At 55.7% G+C, this 23,345-nt stretch overlaps 1 protein-coding gene across 2 annotated transcripts in view; it reads right to left on the bottom strand.

Annotated features, from left to right (window-relative positions):
• The window catches only part of LOC145338875 (sperm flagellar protein 2-like), a 233,647-nt gene that overhangs the window by 117,053 nt on the left and 93,249 nt on the right, over positions 1–23,345 (bottom strand). For both annotated transcript variants that reach the window (XM_080183275.1, XM_080183276.1), the window contains exons 13-15: positions 7,365–7,506; positions 4,482–4,619; positions 3,513–3,685 (exon numbers count right to left, since the gene is read on the bottom strand). In XM_080183275.1, the coding sequence (XP_080039401.1) occupies positions 3,513–3,685; positions 4,482–4,619; positions 7,365–7,506 (453 nt within the window). The remainder of the gene's footprint in view (positions 1–3,512; positions 3,686–4,481; positions 4,620–7,364; positions 7,507–23,345) is intronic.

Raw genomic sequence — 23,345 nt, 5'->3', positions numbered from 1 at the left:
GTTGCCTGGTATGGAGGGGAGGTCCTATGAGGAGAGACTGAGGGATTTGAGGTTGTTTTCGTTAGAAAGAAGGCGGCTACGAGGGGACCTTATTGAAACATATAAGATGATTAGAGGTTTAGATCGGGTGGACAGTGATAGCCTTTTTCCTCAGATGGAGAAAGCTAGCACGAGGGGGCATGGCTTTAAATTAAGGGGGGGTAGTTATAGGACGGATGTCAGGGGTAGGTTCTTTACCCAGAGGGTGGTGAGGGATTGGAATGCCCTGCCTGCTGCAGTTGTAAATGCGCCTAGTTTGGGGGCGTTTAAGAGATCCGTGGATAGGGTTATGGATGGAAAGGGATTGGTTTAGGTTAGAGGGTCATTGTTTTTTAACTGGTCGGCGTAACATCGTGGGCCGAAGGGCCTGTTCTGCACTGTAATGTTCTATGTTCTGTTCAATATCCTGATCCTTCCTTCCTCTGATATCCTTTGACCCCCTTTGCCCTAGGCCAAATCTAATTGCTTCTTGGAAACATCCAGTGTTTTGGCATCAACTACTTCCTGAGGTAATGAATTCCACAGAATCACCACTCTTTGGGAGAAGAAATCTCTCCTCATCTCCATCCTAAATGGTCTACCCCGAATCCTCAGACTGTGACCCCTCGTTCTGGACACCCCCACCATCGGGACCATCCTCCCTGCATCTACCCTGTGTAGTCCTGTTAGAATTTTATAGGTTTCTATGAGATTCTCTGTTATTCTTCTAAACTGCAGCAAATTCAAGCATAACAGACTCGATCTCTCCTCATACGTCAGTCCCTCCATCCCCGGAATCAGCCTGGTAAACCTTCACTGCACTCCCACGACAGCAAGAACACCCTTCCTCAGAAAAAGGAGACCAAAACCGTACTCTAGGTTTGGCCTCACCAAGGCCCCTGTATAATCTCTGCTCGTACTCAAAACCTCTCACAGTGAAGGCCAACATACCATTCACCTGCTTTACTGCCTGCTGTACCTGCACACTTACCTTCACTGACTGGTACACAAGGACACCCAGGTCCCTCTGCACACTCCCCTCTCCCAACTTACAGCCATTCATCTTAATTTATAATCTTTGTTTGACTGAGTTTAACGTCTATCATGTAATCATCTGGAGTCTCAGAGACATAACCATTGCACCACCACCACCCCTAAAGTTGGAAATGGGGATGTTCGCTGATGATTACACAATGTTCAGCACCATTCATCACTCCTCAGATACTGAAACAGTCCGTGTTCAAATACAACAAGATCTGGACAATATCCAGGCTTGGGCTGACAAGTGACAGTAACATTCACACCACACAAACGCCAGGCAATGACCATCACCAATAAGAGACACTCTAACCACTGCCCCTTAACATTCAATGGTGTAACCATCACTGAATCCCCTAACATCCTGAACTGGAACATAAAACTAGCTACAAGAGCAGGGCAGAGGCTTGGAATCCTGTCACAAATAACTCACCTCCTGACTCCCCAAAAGCAAGGCACAAGTCAGTGTAATGGAATACTCCCCATTTGTCAGCATAAGTGCAGCTCCTCAAGAAGCCTGAGAGCTTCCAGGACAAAGCAACCCGCTTGACTGACACCACCTTAACATTCACTGTCTCCACCACCATTGGGCAGTGACAGCTGTACCTACCATCTACAACATGCACTGCAGAAACGCAACAAAGTTCCTGTAACAGCACCATCTAAAATGCTGGCGGTTCTGTGGGTGCACTGACTCCACATGGACTTTAGCAGTTTGAGAAAGTGCCTCCTGCTCAATGGCAATGAAGAATGGGGAATAAAGACTGGCCAGCGACAGCCACATCCCAAGGTGCTGCAGGGACCCACCAACTTTAAATTCTATCAAGATAGACAAGTCACCGGGACCGGATGGGATGTACCCCAGGTTACTGTGGGAGGCGAGGGAAGTGATTGCAGAGCCCCTGGCGATGATCTTTGCATCGTCGATGAAGATGGGAGAGGTTCCGGAGGATTGGAGGATTGCAGATGTGGTTCCTATTTTCAAGAAAGGGAACAGGGATAGCCCAGGAAATTACCGACCGGTGAGTCTGACCTCAGTGGTTGGTAAGCTGATGGAGAGGATTCTGAGGGACAAGATTTATGAGCATTTAGAGAAGTTTAGAATGATCAAGAATAGTCAGCACGGCTTTGTCAAGGGCAGGTCGTGCCTTACGAGCCTAGTTGAGTTCTTTGAGAATGTGACTGAACACATTGACGAAAGAAGAGCGGTGGATGTGGTTTACATGGACTTCAGCAAGGTGTTTGATAAGGTCCCCCATGCAAGACTTCTTGAGAAGGTGAGAGGGCATGGGATCCAAGGGGCTTTGGCCTTGTGGATCCAGAACTGGCTTGCCTGCAGAAGGCAGAGAGTGGTTGTGGATGGGTCTTTTTCTGTATGGAGGTCGGTCACCAGTGGAGTGCCCCAGGGATCTGTTCTAGGACCCTTGCTGTTTGTCATTTTCATAAATGACCTGGATGAGGAAGTGGAGGGATGGGTTAGTAAGTTCGCTCACGATACGAAGGTTGGTGGTGTTGTGGATAGTCTGGAGGGATGTCAGAAGTTGCAGCGTGACATAGATAGGATGCAACACTGGGCGGAGAAGTGGCAGATGGACTTCGACGCGGACAAATGTGTAGTCGTCCATTCTGGCAGGACCAATGGGATGCAGGAGTACAATATCAAGGGTAGGAGTCTTAGCTGGGTTGAGTAGCAGAAGGATCTTGGGGTCCGGGTCCACAGGACTCTTAAATCGGCCTCGCAGGTGGAGGATGTGGTCAAGAAGGCGTATGGTGTACTGGCCTTCATTAATTGAGGGATTGAGTTTAGGAGTCGGGAGGTAATGCTGCAGCTGTATAGGACCCTTGTCAGACCCCACTTGGAGTACTGTGTGCAGTTCTGGTCGCCTCACTACAGGAAGGATGTGGAAGCTATTGAGAGGGTGCAGAGGAGATTGACAAGGATGTTGCCTGGATTGGGAGGCATGCCTTATGAAGTTAGGTTGAGGGAGCTGGGACTCTTCTCCCTGGAGAGACGAAGGTTGAGAGGCGACCTGATAGAGGTTTATAAAATGTTGAGAGGAATAGATAGGGTGGATTCTCAGAGGCTATTTCCCAGGGCTGAAATGGTCGCTACGAGAGGACACAGGTTTAAGGTGCTGGGGAGCAAGTACAGAGGAGATGTCAGGGGTAAGTTTTTCACTCAGAGGGTGGTGAGTGAGTGGAATCGGCTGCCGTCAGTGGTGGTAGAGGCGAACTCACTGGGGTCTTTTAAAAGACTTCTGGATGAGTATATGGGATCTAATGGCATTGGGAGTTACAGATGGCCTGGTAGGTATAGATGTGATCGGCGCAACTTGTGGGCCGAAGGGCCTGTTTGTGCTGTAGTGTTCTATGTTCTAACTCCATTCCCACCTTGGCATGACTGGAGTAGAGAACACTCAATCTGTAGCTCAACACAGATACTGTTCAAATCCTACCTCCCCGATCCTTCGATTATCACTGGCTCTGAGACAGGTAACTGTGGATCATTTACGTTAACCAATGGGATGCGGGTAAACTCCTTGCTGTCTTCTGGGGGGATGTTGCCCTGCATTACTCCATAATAATCCTGCAGGAAGCGATACGTATCCTCAAAGCGATCGACCTCCACCTGGAAAAGAGAGTTGCAGTGACATTCTCCATACTCCAGTGTATCCTATCCTTCCAGCTAGCTCGTTACTCCCTGTATTCAATATTCCTTCCAAATGACTCCATGACCTCCCCACCACCACACCCCACCCTACCCTCCTCTCTCTGTAACTTCCTCCAGTCTCTAAGGCCCAAAGTCGTGTGTTCAATCCTGAAATCTCTTCACCTCTCATTGTCTTAAGATGTTCCTTATATTTCCCATTTGTCAAATCTGCTATCTCTCAAATATCCACAGTCAGAGGGTCAGTACTGAGGGAGTGCGCACTGTTGGTGATGCTGTCTTTGTGGTGAGATGTTAAATTCAGGTCCTATTGGCCAATGAAGCTATTTTGAAGGTGAGCAGGGGTGTTCCAATCTGTGTTCTGTCCAATCAACATCAGCAAAGCAGATAAGGACAAAGGTATTTGTGGCAGCTTGCTGTGCACAGCCGGGCTGATTGATTGGCTGTGGCACAACAGAATAATTAGTTGTTCAGTTTATTCCAACAATGCTGCAGTTTGGAAATTATTCATTGGCTGCAATCTTCACTGGGAGGCGAGACATTATTGAAAAACTAATATTCAACCTTCCTCCTTCCAACGTAACTACCCAGGCTCGCTACCTGTACACCTCTCAAACTCTGATCTCCACCTATTCCTTTATTGTCTCTCCATATTCCTCCTGAATTGCTCTGAAACTTTGATGGGAACTGTAAGTCCCAAGCGCTGCCAATCGAGATGCAGACGTTACAGAATCGGACACTGTGTTGGGGGTCATACCTGCATTAGTGTTGAGTAGATGTTGAGCAGTAACCCCAGGTGATCGTCCAGCCAGCCATTTCCGATAATAGACATCCTTTCCTTCTCAGCCTCCTCCTTCCTGTTGTCAGAGATATCCCAGAGACATTCACGCAGATCCTGTACAGCAAACAAACAAGCTGAGTGAATTCCACAATCACACATCGATAGACAGGGGGATGTCCACACTCTGATTATACACATATAGATAAGAGTCATGCAGTTGACGTGTCCAGATTAAAGTTTGTTTATTTATTAGTCACAGGTAAGACTTACATTAACACTGCAATCAAGTTACTGTGAAATTCCCCTGAACTTTAGCAGGGCCTTTGACAAGGTTGCTCCATAAGATTAAATCTCATAGGATCCAGGGTAGCAAATTGGATGCAAATTTGGTTTGATGACAGAAGCCAGAGGGTGGCTGTAGAGGGAGGCCTGTGACCAGCGGTGTGCCTCAGGGATCAGTGCTGGGCCCACTGTTATTTGTCATTTATATTAATGATTTGGATGAGAATATAGGAGGCATGGTTAGTAAGTTTGCAGATGACACCAAGATTGGTGGCATAGTGGACAGTGAAGAAAGTTATCTCCAATTGTAACGGGATCTTGATCAATTGGGCCAGTGGGCTGACGAATGGCAGATGGAGTTTAATTTAGATAAATGTGAGGTGATGCATTTTGGTAGATTGAACCAGGGCAGGACTTACTCAGTTAATGGTAGGGCGTTGGGGAGAGTAACAGGACAAAGAGATCTAGGGGTACAGATTCATAGCTCCTTGAAAGTGGAGTCACAGGTGGACAGAGTGGTGAAGAAGGCATTCGGCATGCTTGGTTTCATCGATCAGAACATTGAATACAGGAGTTGGGACGTCTTGTTGAAGTTGGACAAGACATTGGTAAGGCCACACTTGGAATACTGTGTACAGTTCTGGTCACCCTATTATAGAAAGGATATTATTAAACTAGAAAGAGTGCAGAAAAGATTTACTAGGATGCTACCGGGACTTGATGGTTTGAGTTATAAGGAGAGGCTGGATAGACTGGGACTTTTTTCTCTGGAGCGTAGGAGGCTGAGGGGAGATCAACAAGATAGTAAATATCTTTTCCCAAAGGTAGGGGAGTCTAAAACTAGAGGGCGTAGGTTTAAGGTGAGAGGGGAGAGATACAAAAGGGTCCAGAAGGAAAATGTTTTCACCTAAAGGGTGGTGAGTGTCTGGAACAAGCTGCCAGGGGCAGTAGAACATAGAACATCACAGCACAGTACAGGCCCTTCGGCCAAGTAGTAGTAGAGGCAGGTACCATTTTGTCTTTTAAAAAGCATTTAAACAGTTATATGGGTAAGATGCCAGTGTGGCATGGTGGCACAGTGGTTAGCACTGCTGCCTCACAGCACCAGGCTCCTAGGTTCAATTCTGGTGTCGGATCACTGTCTGTGTGGAGTCTGCACATTCTCCCCGTGTCTGTGTGGGTTTCCTCCAGGTGCTCCGGTTTCTTCCCACAGTCCCAAGGTGTGCGGGTCAGGTTGATTGGCCATGCTGAATTGACCTGAGTGCCAGAATTAGTAGGGTAAGTATGTGGAGTTACAGGAATAGTGTCTGGGTGGGATTGTGGTTGCTGCAGACTTGATGGGCTGAATGGCCTTTTTCTGCACTGTAGGGATTCTATGATGGGTATGGAGGAACATGGGCCAGACACGGGCAATTGGGACTAGCTTAGTTTTAAAAATCTAGGTGGCATGGACAAGTTGGGGTAAAGGGCCTGTTTCCATACTGTAAATCTTTATTACCCAATATCACACACCTATCGGCAATGGGTTATTCAGTATCTGATATTGGGAGGGGGAGCACACTAACACAGAGTCTCTATGACCAGGGGGTGGGATGCGAGGGGTGATGGGGGGTCCCACTGACACAGAGCCCCTGTGGCTGGGGGATCAAGGTGTGATGGGGGGTGGGGGGGGGAGCAGAGGTCTCACATTGACACAGAGACCCTGGGTTGGGGAGAGTCTCACACTGACACAGAGTTCCCCATGGTGGGGGGGGGGGTCTCACACTGACACAGAGTTCCCCATGGTGGGGGGGGGGGGTCTCACACTGACACAGAGTTCCCCATGGTGGGGGGGGGGTCTCACACTGACACAGAGTTCCCCATGGTGGGGGGGGGGGGTCTCACACTGACACAGAGTTCCCCATGGTGGGGGGGGGGTCTCACACTGACACAGAGTTCCCCATGGTGGGGGGGGGTCTCACACTGACACAGAGTTCCCCACGGTGGGGAGGGGGGGGCTCACACTGACACAGAGTTCCCCACGGTGGGGGGGGGGGGGGTCTCACACTGACACAGAGTTCCCCACGGTGGGGGGGGGGGGGGGGGTCTCACACTGACACAGAGTTCCCCACAGTGGGGGGGGGGGGGGGGGGGGTCTCACACTGACACAGAGTTCCCCACGGTGGGTGGGGGGGGGGTCTCACACTGACACAGAGTTCCCCACGGTGGGGGGGGTCTCACACTGACACAGAGTTCCCCATGGTGGGGGGGGGGGGGGGTCTCACACTGACACAGAGTTCCCCACGGTGGGGGGGGGGGGGGTCTCACACTGACACAGAGTTCCCCACGGTGGGGGGGGTGTCACACTGACACAGAGTTCCCCATGGTGGGGGGGGGGTCTCACACTGACACAGAGTTCCCCATGGTGGGGGAGGGGGTCTCACACTGACACAGAGTTCCCCACGGTGGGGGGGGTCTCACACTGACACAGAGTTCCCTATGGTGGCCCACACACGGACACAGAGTGCTGATAGTTGGGGGCAGCCGCAGACGGGGGTAGCAGCAGGGTGGGGGTCTGGATGCCGGCTCTGTACTCACATAAAGTCGCAGCAACAGTTCTGCTTTTACATCATCATCGTGACGCAGGTCTTCAGCAATGGAATTATAATCATCCTGCCACTGCGAAACAAACTCCTGCTTGTGCTCCGGCCGTGAGGTCAAATACTCTTGGAAATCCTGCCTGACACAAATGAAATAAAGGTGTGATAATCATGTACAGTGCGGCGTGATAATCTGTCTGTACACAGTGCGGAGTGTGTTCACCCCACTCTCAGTGCCAGGTCTGTACACAGTGCAGAGTGTCTTCACCCCACTCTCAGTGCCAGCCCCTGTACACAGTGCGGAGTGTCTTCACCCCGCTCTCAGTGCCAGCCCCTGTACACAGTGCGGAGTGTCTTCACCCCGCTCTCAGTGCCAGCCCCTGTACACAGTGCGGAGTGTCTTCACCCCACTCTCAGTGCCAGCCCCTGTACACAGTGCGGAGTGTCTTCACCCCGCTCTCAGTGCCAGCTCCTGTACACAGTGCGGAGTGTCTTCACCCCACTCTCAGTGCCAGGTCTGTACACAGTGCGGAGTGTCTTCACCCCACTCTCAGTGCCAGCTCCTGTACACAGTGCGGAGTGTCTTCACCCCACTCTCAGTGCCAGGTCTGTACACAGTGCGGAGTGTCTTCACCCCGCTCTCAGTGCCAGCCCCTGTACACAGTGCGGAGTGTATTCACCCCACTCTCAGTGCCAGCTCCTGTACACAGTGCGGAGTGTCTTCACCTCGTTCTCAGTGCCACCCCTGTACACAACACACAGTGCCTTCACCTCGCTCTCAGTGCCAGCCCCTGTACACAACACACAGTGCTTTCACCTCGCTCTCAGTGCCAGCCCCTGTACACAGCACACAGTGCCTTCACCTCGCTCTCAGTGCCAGCTCCTGTACACAGCACACAGTGCCTTCACCTCGCTCTCAGTGCCAGCCCCTGTACACAGCACACAATGCCTTCACCTCGCTCTCAGTGCCAGCCCCTGTACACAACACACAGTGCCTTCACCCCACTCTCAGTGCCAGGCCTGTACACAGTGCGGAGTGTCTTCACCCCACTCTCAGTGCCAGGTCTGTACACAGTGTGGAGTGTCTTCACCCCACTCTCAGTGCCAGGTCTGTACACAGTGCGGAGTGTCTTCACCCCACTCTCAGTGCCAGGTCTGTACACAGTGCGGAGTGTATTCACCCCGCTCTCAGTGCCAGCCCCTGTACACAGTGCGGAGTGTCTTCACCCCACTCTCAGTGCCAGGTCTGTACACAGTGTGGAGTGTCTTCACCCCACTCTCAGTGCCAGGACTGTACACAGTGCGGAGTGTCTTCACCCCACTCTCAGTGCCAGGTCTGTACACAGTGCGGAGTGTCTTCACCCCACTCTCAGTGCCAGCTCCTGTACACAGTGCGGAGTGTCTTCACCCCACTCTCAGTGCCAGCCCCTGTACACAGTGCGGAGTGTCTTCACCCCACTCTCAGTGCCAGGTCTGTACACAGTGCGGAGTGTCTTCACCCCGCTCTCAGTGCCAGCCCCTGTACACAGTGCGGAGTGTCTTCACCCCACTCTCAGTGCCAGGTCTGTACACAGTGCGGAGTGTCTTCACCCCGCTCTCAGTGCCAGCCCCTGTACACAGTGCGGAGTGTCTTCACCCCACTCTCAGTGCCAGCTCCTGTACACAGTGCGGAGTGTCTTCACCCCACTCTCAGTGCCAGCTCCTGTACACAGTGCGGAGTGTCTTCACCTCGTCCTCAGTGCCAGCCCCTGTACACAGCACACAGTGCCTTCACCTCGCTCTCAGTGCCAGCCCCTGTACACAGCACACAGTGCCTTCACCTCGTTCTCAGTGCCAGCCCCTGTACACAGCACACAGTGCCTTCACCTCGCTCTCAGTGCCAGCTCCTGTACACAGCACACAGTGCCTTCACCTCGCTCTCAGTGCCAGCTCCTGTACACAGCACACAGTGCCTTCACCTCGCTCTCAGTGCCAGCTCCTGTACACAGCACACAGTGCCTTCACCTCGCTCTCAGTGCCAGCCCCTGTACACAACACACAGTGCCTTCACCTCGCTCTCAGTGCCAGCCCCTGTACACAGCACACAGTGCCTTCACCTCGCTCTCAGTGCCAGCTCCTGTACACAGCACACAGTGCCTTCACCTCGCTCTCAGTGCCAGCCCCTGTACACAACACACAGTGCCTTCACCTCGCTCTCAGTGCCAGCCCCTGTACACAGCACACAGTGCCTTCACCTCGCTCTCAGTGCCAGCCCCTGTACACAACACACAGTGCCTTCACCTCGCTCTCAGTGCCAGCCCCTGTACACAACACACAGTACCTTCACCCCACTCTCAGTGCCAGGTCTGTACACAGTGCGGAGTGTCTTCACCCCACTCTCAGTGCCAGGTCTGTACACAGTGCGGAGTGTCTTCACCCCGCTCTCAGTGCCAGCCCCTGTACACAGTGCGGAGTGTCTTCACCCCACTCTCAGTGCCAGGTCTGTACACAGTGCGGAGTGTCTTCACCCCGCTCTCAGTGCCAGCCCCTGTACACAGTGCGGAGTGTCTTCACCCCACTCTCAGTGCCAGCCCCTGTACACAGTGCGGAGTGTCTTCACCCCACTCTCAGTGCCAGCTCCTGTACACAGTGCGGAGTGTCTTCACCCCACTCTCAGTGCCAGGTCTGTACACAGTGCGGAGTGTCTTCACCACGCTCTCAGTGCCAGCTCCTGTACACAGTGCGGAGTGTCTTCACCTCGTTCTCAGTGCCACCCCTGTACACAGCACACAGTGCCTTCACCTCGCTCTCAGTGCCAGCCCCTGTACACAGCACACAGTGCCTTCACCTCGCTCTCAGTGCCAGCCCCTGTACACAACACACAGTGCCTTCACCTCGCTCTCAGTGCCAGCCCCTGTACACAGCACACAGTGCCTTCACCTCGCTCTCAGTGCCAGCTCCTGTACACAGCACACAGTGCCTTCACCTCGCTCTCAGTGCCAGCCCCTGTACACAGCACACAGTGCCTTCACCTCGCTCTCAGTGCCAGCCCCTGTACACAACACACAGTGCCTTCACCTCGCTCTCAGTGCCAGCCCCTGTACACAACACAGAGTGCCTTCACCCCACTCTCATAGAACATAGAACATAGAACATTACAGCGCAGAACAGGCCCTTCGGCCCACGATGTTGCGCCGACCAGTTACAAAAACAATGACCCACTAGCCTATACCAATCCCTTTTCGTCCATAAACCTATCCAGAGATCTCTTAAACGCCCCCAAACTAGACGCATCTACAACTGCAGCAGGCAGGGCATTCCAATCCCTCACCACCCGCTGGGTAAAGAACCTACCCCTGACATCCGTCCTGTAGCTACCCCCCCTTAATTTAAAGTCATGCCCCCTCGTGCTAGCTTTCTCCATCCGAGGAAAAAGGCTATCACTATCCACCCTATCTAAACCCCTAATCATCTTATATGTTTCAATAAGATCCCCTCTTAGCCGCCTTCTTCCCAACGAAAACAACCCTAGATCCCTCAGTCTCTCCTCATAGGACCTCCCCACCATACCAGGCAACATCCTAGTAAACCTCCTCTGCACCCTCTCCAACGCCTCCACATCCTTCTTGTAATGCGGGGACCAGAACTGCACACAGTACTCCAAGTGCGGCCGCACTAGAGTAGTGTACAGTTGCAACATTACACTGCGACTCCTAAATTCAATCCCCCTACCAATAAACGCCAAGACACCGTACGCCTTCTTGACAACCTTATCTACTTGATTCCCAACTTTCAGGGATCTATGTACACACACACCTAGATCCCTCTGTTCATCCACACTATTCAAAGTCCTCCCGTTAGCCCTATACTCGACACATCTGTTGCTCCTACCAAAGTGAATTACCTCACACTTCTCCGCATTAAATTCCATCCGCCACCTCTCGGCCCAGCTCTGCAACCTATCTAAGTCTCCCTGCAGACTATGACACCCTTCCTCACAATCTACCACACCTCCAACTTTGGTGTCATCAGCAAATTTACTAATCCACCCAACTATACCCTCATCCAGATCATTAATAAAAATTACAAACAACAGTGGCCCCAAAACAGATCCCTGCGGAGTGTCTTCACCCCACTCTCAGTGCCAGGTCTGTACACAGTGCGGAGTGTCTTCACCCCACTCTCAATGCCAGGTCTGTACACAGTGCGGAGTGTCTTCACCCCACTCTCAGTGCCAGGTCTGTACACAGTGCGGAGTGTCTTCACCCCACTCTCAGTGCCAGGTCTGTACACAGTGCGGAGTGACTTCACCACACTCTCAGTGCCAGGTCTGTACACAGTGCGGAGTGTCTTCACCCCACTCTCAGTGCCAGGTCTGTACACAGTGCGGAGTGCCTTCACCCCGCTCTCAGTGCCAGCCCCTGTACACAGTGCGGAGTGTCTTCACCCCACTCTCAGTGCCAGCTCCTGTACACAGTGCGGAGTGTCTTCACCCCACTCTCAGTGCCAGCTCCTGTACAGAGTGCGGAGTGTCTTCACCCAGCTCTCAGTGCCAGCCCCTGTACACAGTGCGGAGTGTCTTCACCCCACTCTCAGTGCCAGCTCCTGTACACAGCGCGGAGTGTCTTCACCCCACTCTCAGTGCCAGGTCTGTACACAGCGCGGAGTGTCTTCACCCCACTCTCAGTGCCAGCTCCTGTACACGGTGCGGAGTGTCTTCACCCCACTCTCAGTGCCAGGTCTGTACACAGTGCGGAGTGTCTTCACCCCGCTCTCAGTGCCAGCCCCTGTACACAGTGCGGAGTGTCTTCACCCCACTCTCAGTGCCAGGTCTGTACACAGTGCGGAGTGTCTTCACCCCACTCTCAATGCCAGGTCTGTACACAGTGCGGAGTGTCTTCACCCCACTCTCAGTGCCAGGTCTGTACACAGTGCGGAGTGTCTTCACCCCACTCTCAGTGCCAGCTCCTGTACACAGTGCGGAGTGTCTTCACCCCACTCTCAGTGCCAGGTCTGTACACAGTGCGGAGTGTCTTCACCCCGCTCTCACTGCCAGCCCCTGTACACAGTGCGGAGTGTCTTCACCCCACTCTCAGTGCCAGCTCCTGTACACAGTGCGGAGTGTCTTCACCCCACTCTCAGTGCCAGCTCCTGTACACAGTGCGGAGTGTCTTCACCCCGCTCTCAGTGCCAGCCCCTGTACACAGTGCGGAGTGTTTTAACCCCACTCTCAGTGCCAGCTCCTGTACACAGTGCGGAGTGTCTTCACCCCACTCTCAGTGCCAGGTCTGTACACAGTGCGGAGTGTCTTCACCCCGCTCTCAGTGCCAGCTCCTGTACACAGTGCGGAGTGTCTTCACCTCGTTCTCAGTGCCAGCCCCTGTACACAGCACACAGTGCCTTCACCTCGCTCTCAGTGCCAGCCCCTGTACACAGCACACAGTGCCTTCACCACGCTCTCAGTGCCAGCTCCTGTACACAGCACACAGTGCCTTCACCTCGCTCTCAGTGCCAGCCCCTGTACACAACACACAGTGCTTTCACCTCGCTCTCAGTGCCAGCCCCTGTACACAGCACACAGAGCCTTCACCTCGCTCTCAGTGCCAGCCCCTGTACACAACACACAGTGCCTTCACCTCGCTCTCAGTGCCAGCTCCTGTACACAGCACACAGTGCCTTCACCTCGCTCTCAGTGCCAGCCCCTGTACACAGCACACAATGCCTTCACCTCGCTCTCAGTGCCAGCCCCTGTACACAACACACAGTGCCTTCACCCCACTCTCAGTGCCAGGTCTGTACACAGTGCGGAGTGTCTTCACCCCACTCTCAGTGCCAGGTCTGTACACAGTGTGGAGTGTCTTCACCCCACTCTCAGTGCCAGGTCTGTACACAGTGCGGAGTGTCTTCACCCCACTCTCAGTGCCAGCTCCTGTACACAGTGCGGAGTGTCTTCACCCCACTCTCAGTGCCAGCCCCTGTACACAGTGCGGAGTGTCTTCACCCCACTCTCAGTGCCAGGTCTGTACACAGTGCGGAGTGTCTTCACCCCACTCTCAGTGCCAGGTCTGTACACAGTGCGGAGTGTCTTCACCCCGCTCTCAGTGCCAGCCCCTGTACACAGTGCGGAGTGTCTTCACCCCACTCTCAGTGCCAGGTCTGTACACAGTGCGGAGTGTCTTCACCCCGCTCTCAGTGCCAGCCCCTGTACACAGTGCGGAGTGTCTTCACCCCACTCTCAGTGCCAGCTCCTGTACACAGTGCGGAGTGTCTTCACCCCACTCTCAGTGCCAGCTCCTGTACACAGTGCGGAGTGTCTTCACCTCGTCCTAAGTGCCAGCCCCTGTACACAGCACACAGTGCCTTCACCTCGCTCTCAGTGCCAGCCCCTGTACACAGCACACAGTGCCTTCACCTCGTTCTCAGTGCCAGCCCCTGTACACAGCACACAGTGCCTTCACCTCGCTCTCAGTGCCAGCTCCTGTACACAGCACACAGTGCCTTCACCTCGCTCTCAGTGCCAGCTCCTGTACAGAGCACACAGTGCCTTCACCTCGCTCTCAGTGCCAGCCCCTGTACACAACACACAGTGCCTTCACCTCGCTCTCAGTGCCAGCTCCTGTACACAGCACACAGTGCCTTCACCTCGCTCTCAGTGCCAGCCCCTGTACACAACACACAGTGCCTTCACCTCGCTCTCAGTGCCAGCCCCTGTACACAGCACACAGTGCCTTCACCTCGCTCTCAGTGCCAGCTCCTGTACACAGCACACAGTGCCTTCACCTCGCTCTCAGTGCCAGCCCCTGTACACAACACACAGTGCCTTCACCTCGCTCTCAGTGCCAGCCCCTGTACACAGCACACAGTGCCTTCACCTCGCTCTCAGTGCCAGCCCCTGTACACAACACACAGTGCCTTCACCTCGCTCTCAGTGCCAGCCCCTGTACACAACACACAGTGTCTTCACCCCGCTCTCAGTGCCAGCCCCTGTACACAGTGCGGAGTGTCTTCACCCCACTCTCAGTGCCAGGTCTGTACACAGTGCGGAGTGTCTTCACCCCACTCTCAGTGCCAGGTCTGTACACAGTGCGGAGTGTCTTCACCCCGCTCTCAGTGCCAGCCCCTGTACACAGTGCGGAGTGTCTTCACCCCACTCTCAGTGCCAGGTCTGTACACAGTGCGGAGTGTCTTCACCCCACTCTCAGTGCCAGGTCTGTACACAGTGCGGAGTGTCTTCACCCCGCTCTCAGTGCCAGCCCCTGTACACAGTGCGGAGTGTCTTCACCCCACTCTCAGTGCCAGGTCTGTACACAGTGCGGAGTGTCTTCACCCCGCTCTCACTGCCAGCCCCTGTACACAGTGCGGAGTGTCTTCACCCCACTCTCAGTGCCAGCTCCTGTACACAGTGCGGAGTGTCTTCACCCCACTCTCAGTGCCAGCTCCTGTACACAGTGCGGAGTGTCTTCACCCCGCTCTCAGTGCCAGCCCCTGTACACAGTGCGGAGTGTCTTCACCCCACTCTCAGTGCCAGCTCCTGTACACAGTGCGGAGTGTCTTCACCCCACTCTCAGTGCCAGGTCTGTACACAGTGCGGAGTGTCTTCACCCCGCTCTCAGTGCCAGCTCCTGTACACAGTGCGGAGTGTCTTCACCCCACTCTCAGTGCCAGGTCTGTACACACTGCGGAGTGTCTTCACCCCACTCTCAGTGCCAGGTCTGTACACAGTGCGGAGTGTCTTCACCCCGCTCTCAGTGCCAGCCCCTGTACACAGTGCGGAGTGTCTTCACCCCGCTCTCAGTGCCAGCCCCTGTACACAGTGCGGAGTGTCTTCACCCCACTCTCAGTACCAGGTCTGTACACAGTGCAGAGTGTCTTCACCCAACTCTCAGTGCCAGGTCTGTACACAGTGCGGAGTGTCTTCACCCCGCTCTCAGTGCCAGCCCCTGTACACAGTGCGGAGTGTCTTCACCCCGCTCTCAGTGCCAGCCCCTGTACACAGTGCGGAGTGTCTTCACCGCACTCTCAGTGCCAGGTCTGTACACAGTGCGGAGTGTCTTCACCCCACTCTCAGTGCCAGGTCTGTACACAGTGCGGAGTGTCTTCACCCCGCTCTCAGTGCCAGCCCCTGTACACAGTGCGGAGTGTCTTCACCCCACTCTCAGTGCCAGGTCTGTACACAGTGCGGAGTGTCTTCACCCCGCTCTCACTGCCAGCCCCTGTACACAGTGCGGAGTGTCTTCACCCCACTCTCAGTGCCAGCTCCTGTACACAGTGCGGAGTGTCTTCACCCCACTCTCAGTGCCAGCTCCTGTACACAGTGCGGAGTGTCTTCACCCCGCTCTCAGTGCCAGCCCCTGTACACAGTGCGGAGTGTCTTCACCCCACTCTCAGTGCCAGCTCCTGTACACAGTGCGGAGTGTCTTCACCCCACTCTCAGTGCCAGGTCTGTACACAGTGCGGAGTGTCTTCACCCCGCTCTCAGTGCCAGCTCCTGTACACAGTGCGGAGTGTCTTCACCTCGTTCTCAGTGCCAGCTCCTGTACACAGCACACAGTGCCTTCACCTCGCTCTCAGTGCCAGCCCCTGTACACAACACACAGTGCTTTCACCTCGCTCTCAGTGCCAGCCCCTGTACACAGCACACAGTGCCTTCACCTCGCTCTCAGTGCCAGCTCCTGTACACAGCACACAGTGCCTTCACCTCGCTCTCAGTGCCAGCCCCTGTACACAACACACAGTGCCTTCACCCCACTCTCAGTGCCAGGTCTGTACACAGTGCGGAGTGTCTTCACCCCACTCTCAGTGCCAGGTCTGTACACAGTGTGGAGTGTCTTCACCCCACTCTCAGTGCCAGGTCTGTACACAGTGCGGAGTGTCTTCACACCGCTCTCAGTGCCAGCCCCTGTACACAGTGCGGAGTGTCTTCACCCCGCTCTCAGTGCCAGCTCCTGTACACAGGGCGGAGTGTCTTCACCCCACTCTCAGTGCCAGCCCCTGTACACAGTGCGGAGTGTCTTCACCCCACTCTCAGTGCCAGGTCTGTACACAGTGCGGAGTGTGTTCACCCCACTCTCAGTGCCAGGTCTGTACACAGTGCGGAGTGTCATCACCCCACTCTCATTGCCAGGTCTGTACACAGTGCGGAGTGTCTTCACCCCGCTCTCAGTGCCAGCTCCTGTACACAGTGCGGAGTGTCTTCACCCCACTCTCAGTGCCAGGTCTGTACACAGTGCGGAGTGTCTTCACCCCACTCTCAGTGCCAGGTCTGTACACAGTGCGGAGTGTCTTCACCCCGCTCTCAGTGCCAGCCCCTGTACACAGTGCGGAGTGTCTTCACCCCGCTCTCAGTGCCAGCCCCTGTACACAGTGCGGAGTGTCTTCACCCCACTCTCAGTGCCAGGTCTGTACACAGTGCGGAGTGTCTTCACCCCACTCTCAGTGCCAGGTCTGTACACAGTGCGGAGTGTCTTCACCCCGCTCTCAGTGCCAGCCCCTGTACACAGTGCGGAGTGTCTTCACCCCGCTCTCAGTGCCAGCCCCTGTACACAGTGCGGAGTGTCTTCACCCCACTCTCAGTGCCAGGTCTGTACACAGTGCGGAGTGTCTTCACCCCACTCTCAGTGCCAGGTCTGTACACAGTGCGGAGTGTCTTCACCCCGCTCTCAGTGCCAGCCCCTGTACACAGTGCGGAGTGTCTTCACCCCACTCTCAGTGCCAGGTCTGTACACAGTGCGGAGTGTCTTCACCCCGCTCTCACTGCCAGCCCCTGTACACAGTGCGGAGTGTCTTCACCCCACTCTCAGTGCCAGCTCCTGTACACAGTGCGGAGTGTCTTCACCCCACTCTCAGTGCCAGCTCCTGTACACAGTGCGGAGTGTCTTCACCCCGCTCTCAGTGCCAGCCCCTGTACACAGTGCGGAGTGTCTTCACCCCACTCTCAGTGCCAGCTCCTGTACACAGTGCGGAGTGTCTTCACCCCACTCTCAGTGCCAGGTCTGTACTCAGTGCGGAGTGTCTTCACCCCGCTCTCAGTGCCAGCTCCTGTACACAGTGCGGAGTGTCTTCACCTCGTTCTCAGTGCCAGCTCCTGTACACAGCACACAGTGCCTTCACCTCGCTCTCAGTGCCAGCCCCTGTACACAAAACACAGTGCTTTCACCTCGCTCTCAGTGCCAGCCCCTGTACACAGCACACAGTGCCTTCACCTCGCTCTCAGTGCCAGCTCCTGTACACAGCACACAGTGCCTTCACCTCGCTCTCAGTGCCAGCCCCTGTACACAACACACAGTGCCTTCACCCCACTCTCAGTGCCAGGTCTGTACACAGTGCGGAGTGTCTTCACCCCACTCTCAGTGCCAGGTCTGTACACAGTGTGGAGTGTCTTCACCCCACTCTCAGTGCCAGGTCTGTACACAGTGCGGAGTGTCTTCACCCCACTCTCAGTGCCAGCTCTGTACACAGTGCGGAGTGTCTTCACCCCGCTCTCAGTGCCAGCCCCTGTACACAGTGCGGAGTGTCTTCACCCCGCTCTCAGTGCCAGCTCCTGTACACAGTGCGGAGTGTCTTCACCCCACTCTCAGTGCCAGCCCCTTTACACAGTGCGGAGTGTCTTCACCCCACTCTCAGTGCCAGGTCTGTACACAGTGCGGAGTGTCTTCACCCCACTCTCAGTGCCAGGTCTGTACACAGTGCGGAGTGTCTTCACCCCGCTCTCAGTGCCAGCCCCTGTACACAGTGCGGAGTGTCTTCACCCCGCTCTCAGTGCCAGCCCCTGTACACAGTGCGGAGTGTCTTCACCCCACTCTCAGTGCCAGGTCTGTACACAGTGCGGAGTGTCTTCACCCCACTCTCAGTGCCAGGTCTGTACACAGTGCGGAGTGTCTTCACCCCGCTCTCAGTGCCAGCCCCTGTACACAGTGCGGAGTGTCTTCACCCCACTCTCAGTGCCAGGTCTGTACACAGTGCGGAGTGTCTTCACCCCGCTCTCAGTGCCAGCCCCTGTACACACAGCGGAGTGTCTTCACCCCACTCTCAGTGCCAGCTCCTGTACACAGTGCGGAGTGTCTTCACCCCACTCTCAGTGCCAGCTCCTGTACACAGTGCGGAGTGTCGTCACCTCGTCCTCAGTGCCAGCCCCTGTACACAGCACACAGTGCCTTCACCTCGCTCTCAGTGCCAGCCCCTGTACACAGCACACAGTGCCTTCACCTCGTTCTCAGTGCCAGCCCCTGTACACAGCACACAGTGCCTTCACCTCGCTCTCAGTGCCAGCTCCTGTACACAGCACACAGTGCCTTCACCTCGCTCTCAGTGCCAGCCCCTGTACACAACACACAGTGCCTTCACCTCGCTCTCAGTGCCAGCCCCTGTACACAGCACACAGTGCCTTCACCTCGCGCTCAGTGCCAGCTCCTGTACACAGCACACAGTGCCTTCACCTCGCTCACAGTGCCAGCCCCTGTACACAACACACAGTGCCTTCACCTCGCTCTCAGTGCCAGCCCCTGTACACAGCACACAGTGCCTTCACCTCGCTCTCAGTGCCAGCCCCTGTACACAACACACAGTGCCTTCACCTCGCTCTCAGTGCCAGCCCCTGTACACAACACACAGTGCCTTCACCCCACTCTCAGTGCCAGGTCTGTACACAGTGCGGAGTGTCTTCACCCCACTCTCAGTGCCAGCTCCTGTACACAGTGCGGAGTGTCTTCACCCCACTCTCAGTGCCAGGTCTGTACACAGTGCGGAGTGTCTTCACCCCACTCTCAGTGCCAGCTCCTGTACACAGCACACAGTGCCTTCACCTCGCTCTCAGTGCGAACTCCTGTACACAGCACACAGTGCCTTCACCTCGCTCTCAGTGCCAGCCACAGTACACAGCACACAGTGCCTTCACCTCGCTCTCAGTGCCAGCTCCTGTACACAGCACACAGTGCCTTCACCTCGCTCTCAGTGCCAGCCCCTGTACACAGCACACAGTGCCTTCACCTCGCTCTCAGTGCCAGCCCCTGTACACAACACACAGTGCCTTCACCTCGCTCTCAGTGCCAGCCCCTGTACACAACACACAGTGCCTTCACCCCACTCTCAGTGCCAGGTCTGTACACAGTGCGGAGTGTCTTCACCCCACTCTCAGTGCCAGGTCTGTACACAGTGTGGAGTGTCTTCACCCCACTCTCAGTGCCAGGTCTGTACACAGTGCGGAGTGTCTTCACCCCACTCTCAGTGCCAGGTCTGTACACAGTGCGGAGTGTCTTCACCCCGCTCTCAGTGCCAGCCCCTGTACACAGTGCGGAGTGTCTTCACCCCACTCTCAGTGCCAGCTCCTGTACACAGTGCGGCGTGTCTTCACCCCACTCTCAGTGCCAGCTCCTGTACACAGTGCGGAGTGTCATCACCCCACTCTCAGTGCCAGGTCTGTACACAGTGCGGAGTGTCTTCACCCCGCACTCAGTGCCAGCTCCTGTACACAGTGCGGAGTGTCTTCACCCCACTCTCAGTGCCAGCTCCTGTACACAGTGCGGAGTGTCTTCACCCCACTCTCAGTGCCAGGTCTGTACACAGTGCGGAGTGTCTTCTCCCCGCTCTCAGTGCCAGCTCCTGTACACAGTGTGGAGTGTCTTCACCCCACTCTCAGTGCCTGGTCTGTACACAGTGCGGAGTGTCTTCACCCCACTCTCAGTGCCAGGTCTGTACACAGTGCGGAGTGTCTTCACCCCACTCTCAGTGCCAGGTCTGTACACAGTGCGGAGTGTCTTCACCCCACTCTCAGTGCCAGGTCTGTACACAGTGCTGAGTGTCTTCACCCCGCTCTCAGTGCCAGCCCCTGTACACAGAGCGGAGTGTCTTCACCCCGCTCTCAGTGCCAGCTCCTGTACACAGTGCGGAGTGTCTTCACCCCACTCTCAGTGCCAGGTCTGTACACAGTGCGGAGTGTCTTCACCCCGCTCTCAGTGCCAGGTCTGTACACAGTGCGGAGTGTCTTCACCCCGCTCTCAGTGCCAGCCCCTGTACACAGTGCGGAGTGTCTTAACCCCACTCTCAGTGCCAGCCCCTGTACACAGTGCGGAGTGTCTTCACCCCACTCTCAGTGCCAGGTCAGTACACAGTGCGGAGTGTCTTCACCCCACTCTCAGTGCCAGCTCCTGTACACAGTGCGGAGTGTCTTCACCCCACTCTCAGTGCCAGGTCTGTACACAGTGTGGAGTGTCTTCACCCCACTCTCAGTGCCAGGTCTGTACACAGTGCGGAGTGTCTTCACCCCGCTCTCAGTGCCAGCCCCTGTACACAGTGCGGAGTGTCTTCACCCCGCTCTCAGTGCCAGCCCCTGTACACAGTGCGGAGTGTCTTCACCCCACTCTCAGTGCCAGGTCTGTACACAGTGCGGAGTGTCTTCACCCCACTCTCAGTGCCAGGTCTGTACACAGTGCGGAGTGTCTTCACCCCGCTCTCAGTGCCAGCCCCTGTACACAGTGCGGAGTGTCTTCACCCCACTCTCAGTGCCAGGTCTGTACACAGTGCGGAGTGTCTTCACCCCGCTCTCACTGCCAGCCCCTGTACACAGTGCGGAGTGTCTTCACCCCACTCTCAGTGCCAGCTCCTGTACACAGTGCGGAGTGTCTTCACCCCACTCTCAGTGCCAGCTCCTGTACACAGTGCGGAGTGTCTTCACCCCGCTCTCAGTGCCAGCCCCTGTACACAGTGCGGAGTGTCTTCACCCCACTCTCAGTGCCAGCTCCTGTACACAGTGCGGAGTGTCTTCACCCCACTCTCAGTGCCAGGTCTGTACTCAGTGCGGAGTGTCTTCACCCCGCTCTCAGTGCCAGCTCCTGTACACAGTGCGGAGTGTCTTCACCTCGTTCTCAGTGCCAGCTCCTGTACACAGCACACAGTGCCTTCACCTCGCTCTCAGTGCCAGCCCCTGTACACAAAACACAGTGCTTTCACCTCGCTCTCAGTGCCAGCCCCTGTACACAGCACACAGTGCCTTCACCTCGCTCTCAGTGCCAGCTCCTGTACACAGCACACAGTGCCTTCACCTCGCTCTCAGTGCCAGCCCCTGTACACAACACACAGTGCCTTCACCCCACTCTCAGTGCCAGGTCTGTACACAGTGCGGAGTGTCTTCACCCCACTCTCAGTGCCAGGTCTGTACACAGTGTGGAGTGTCTTCACCCCACTCTCAGTGCCAGGTCTGTACACAGTGCGGAGTGTCTTCACCCCACTCTCAGTGCCAGCTCTGTACACAGTGCGGAGTGTCTTCACCCCGCTCTCAGTGCCAGCCCCTGTACACAGTGCGGAGTGTCTTCACCCCGCTCTCAGTGCCAGCTCCTGTACACAGTGCGGAGTGTCTTCACCCCACTCTCAGTGCCAGCCCCTTTACACAGTGCGGAGTGTCTTCACCCCACTCTCAGTGCCAGGTCTGTACACAGTGCGGAGTGTCTTCACCCCACTCTCAGTGCCAGGTCTGTACACAGTGCGGAGTGTCTTCACCCCGCTCTCAGTGCCAGCCCCTGTACACAGTGCGGAGTGTCTTCACCCCGCTCTCAGTGCCAGCCCCTGTACACAGTGCGGAGTGTCTTCACCCCACTCTCAGTGCCAGGTCTGTACACAGTGCGGAGTGTCTTCACCCCACTCTCAGTGCCAGGTCTGTACACAGTGCGGAGTGTCTTCACCCCGCTCTCAGTGCCAGCCCCTGTACACAGTGCGGAGTGTCTTCACCCCACTCTCAGTGCCAGGTCTGTACACAGTGCGGAGTGTCTTCACCCCGCTCTCAGTGCCAGCCCCTGTACACACAGCGGAGTGTCTTCACCCCACTCTCAGTGCCAGCTCCTGTACACAGTGCGGAGTGTCTTCACCCCACTCTCAGTGCCAGCTCCTGTACACAGTGCGGAGTGTCGTCACCTCGTCCTCAGTGCCAGCCCCTGTACACAGCACACAGTGCCTTCACCTCGCTCTCAGTGCCAGCCCCTGTACACAGCACACAGTGCCTTCACCTCGTTCTCAGTGCCAGCCCCTGTACACAGCACACAGTGCCTTCACCTCGCTCTCAGTGCCAGCTCCTGTACACAGCACACAGTGCCTTCACCTCGCTCTCAGTGCCAGCCCCTGTACACAACACACAGTGCCTTCACCTCGCTCTCAGTGCCAGCCCCTGTACACAGCACACAGTGCCTTCACCTCGCGCTCAGTGCCAGCTCCTGTACACAGCACACAGTGCCTTCACCTCGCTCACAGTGCCAGCCCCTGTACACAACACACAGTGCCTTCACCTCGCTCTCAGTGCCAGCCCCTGTACACAGCACACAGTGCCTTCACCTCGCTCTCAGTGCCAGCCCCTGTACACAACACACAGTGCCTTCACCTCGCTCTCAGTGCCAGCCCCTGTACACAACACACAGTGCCTTCACCCCACTCTCAGTGCCAGGTCTGTACACAGTGCGGAGTGTCTTCACCCCACTCTCAGTGCCAGCTCCTGTACACAGTGCGGAGTGTCTTCACCCCACTCTCAGTGCCAGGTCTGTACACAGTGCGGAGTGTCTTCACCCCACTCTCAGTGCCAGCTCCTGTACACAGCACACAGTGCCTTCACCTCGCTCTCAGTGCGAACTCCTGTACACAGCACACAGTGCCTTCACCTCGCTCTCAGTGCCAGCCACAGTACACAGCACACAGTGCCTTCACCTCGCTCTCAGTGCCAGCTCCTGTACACAGCACACAGTGCCTTCACCTCGCTCTCAGTGCCAGCCCCTGTACACAGCACACAGTGCCTTCACCTCGCTCTCAGTGCCAGCCCCTGTACACAACACACAGTGCCTTCACCTCGCTCTCAGTGCCAGCCCCTGTACACAACACACAGTGCCTTCACCCCACTCTCAGTGCCAGGTCTGTACACAGTGCGGAGTGTCTTCACCCCACTCTCAGTGCCAGGTCTGTACACAGTGTGGAGTGTCTTCACCCCACTCTCAGTGCCAGGTCTGTACACAGTGCGGAGTGTCTTCAC

The sequence above is a fragment of the Carcharhinus amblyrhynchos genome, unplaced genomic scaffold, assembly GCF_965287045.1.
Source record: "Carcharhinus amblyrhynchos unplaced genomic scaffold, sCarAmb.v2.hapA chromosome_206, whole genome shotgun sequence".
NCBI classification, from domain to species: Eukaryota; Metazoa; Chordata; class Chondrichthyes; order Carcharhiniformes; family Carcharhinidae; genus Carcharhinus; species Carcharhinus amblyrhynchos.
Note: the sequence above shows the minus strand (reverse complement) of the source record. Positions and strands in the feature narration are given on the sequence as shown.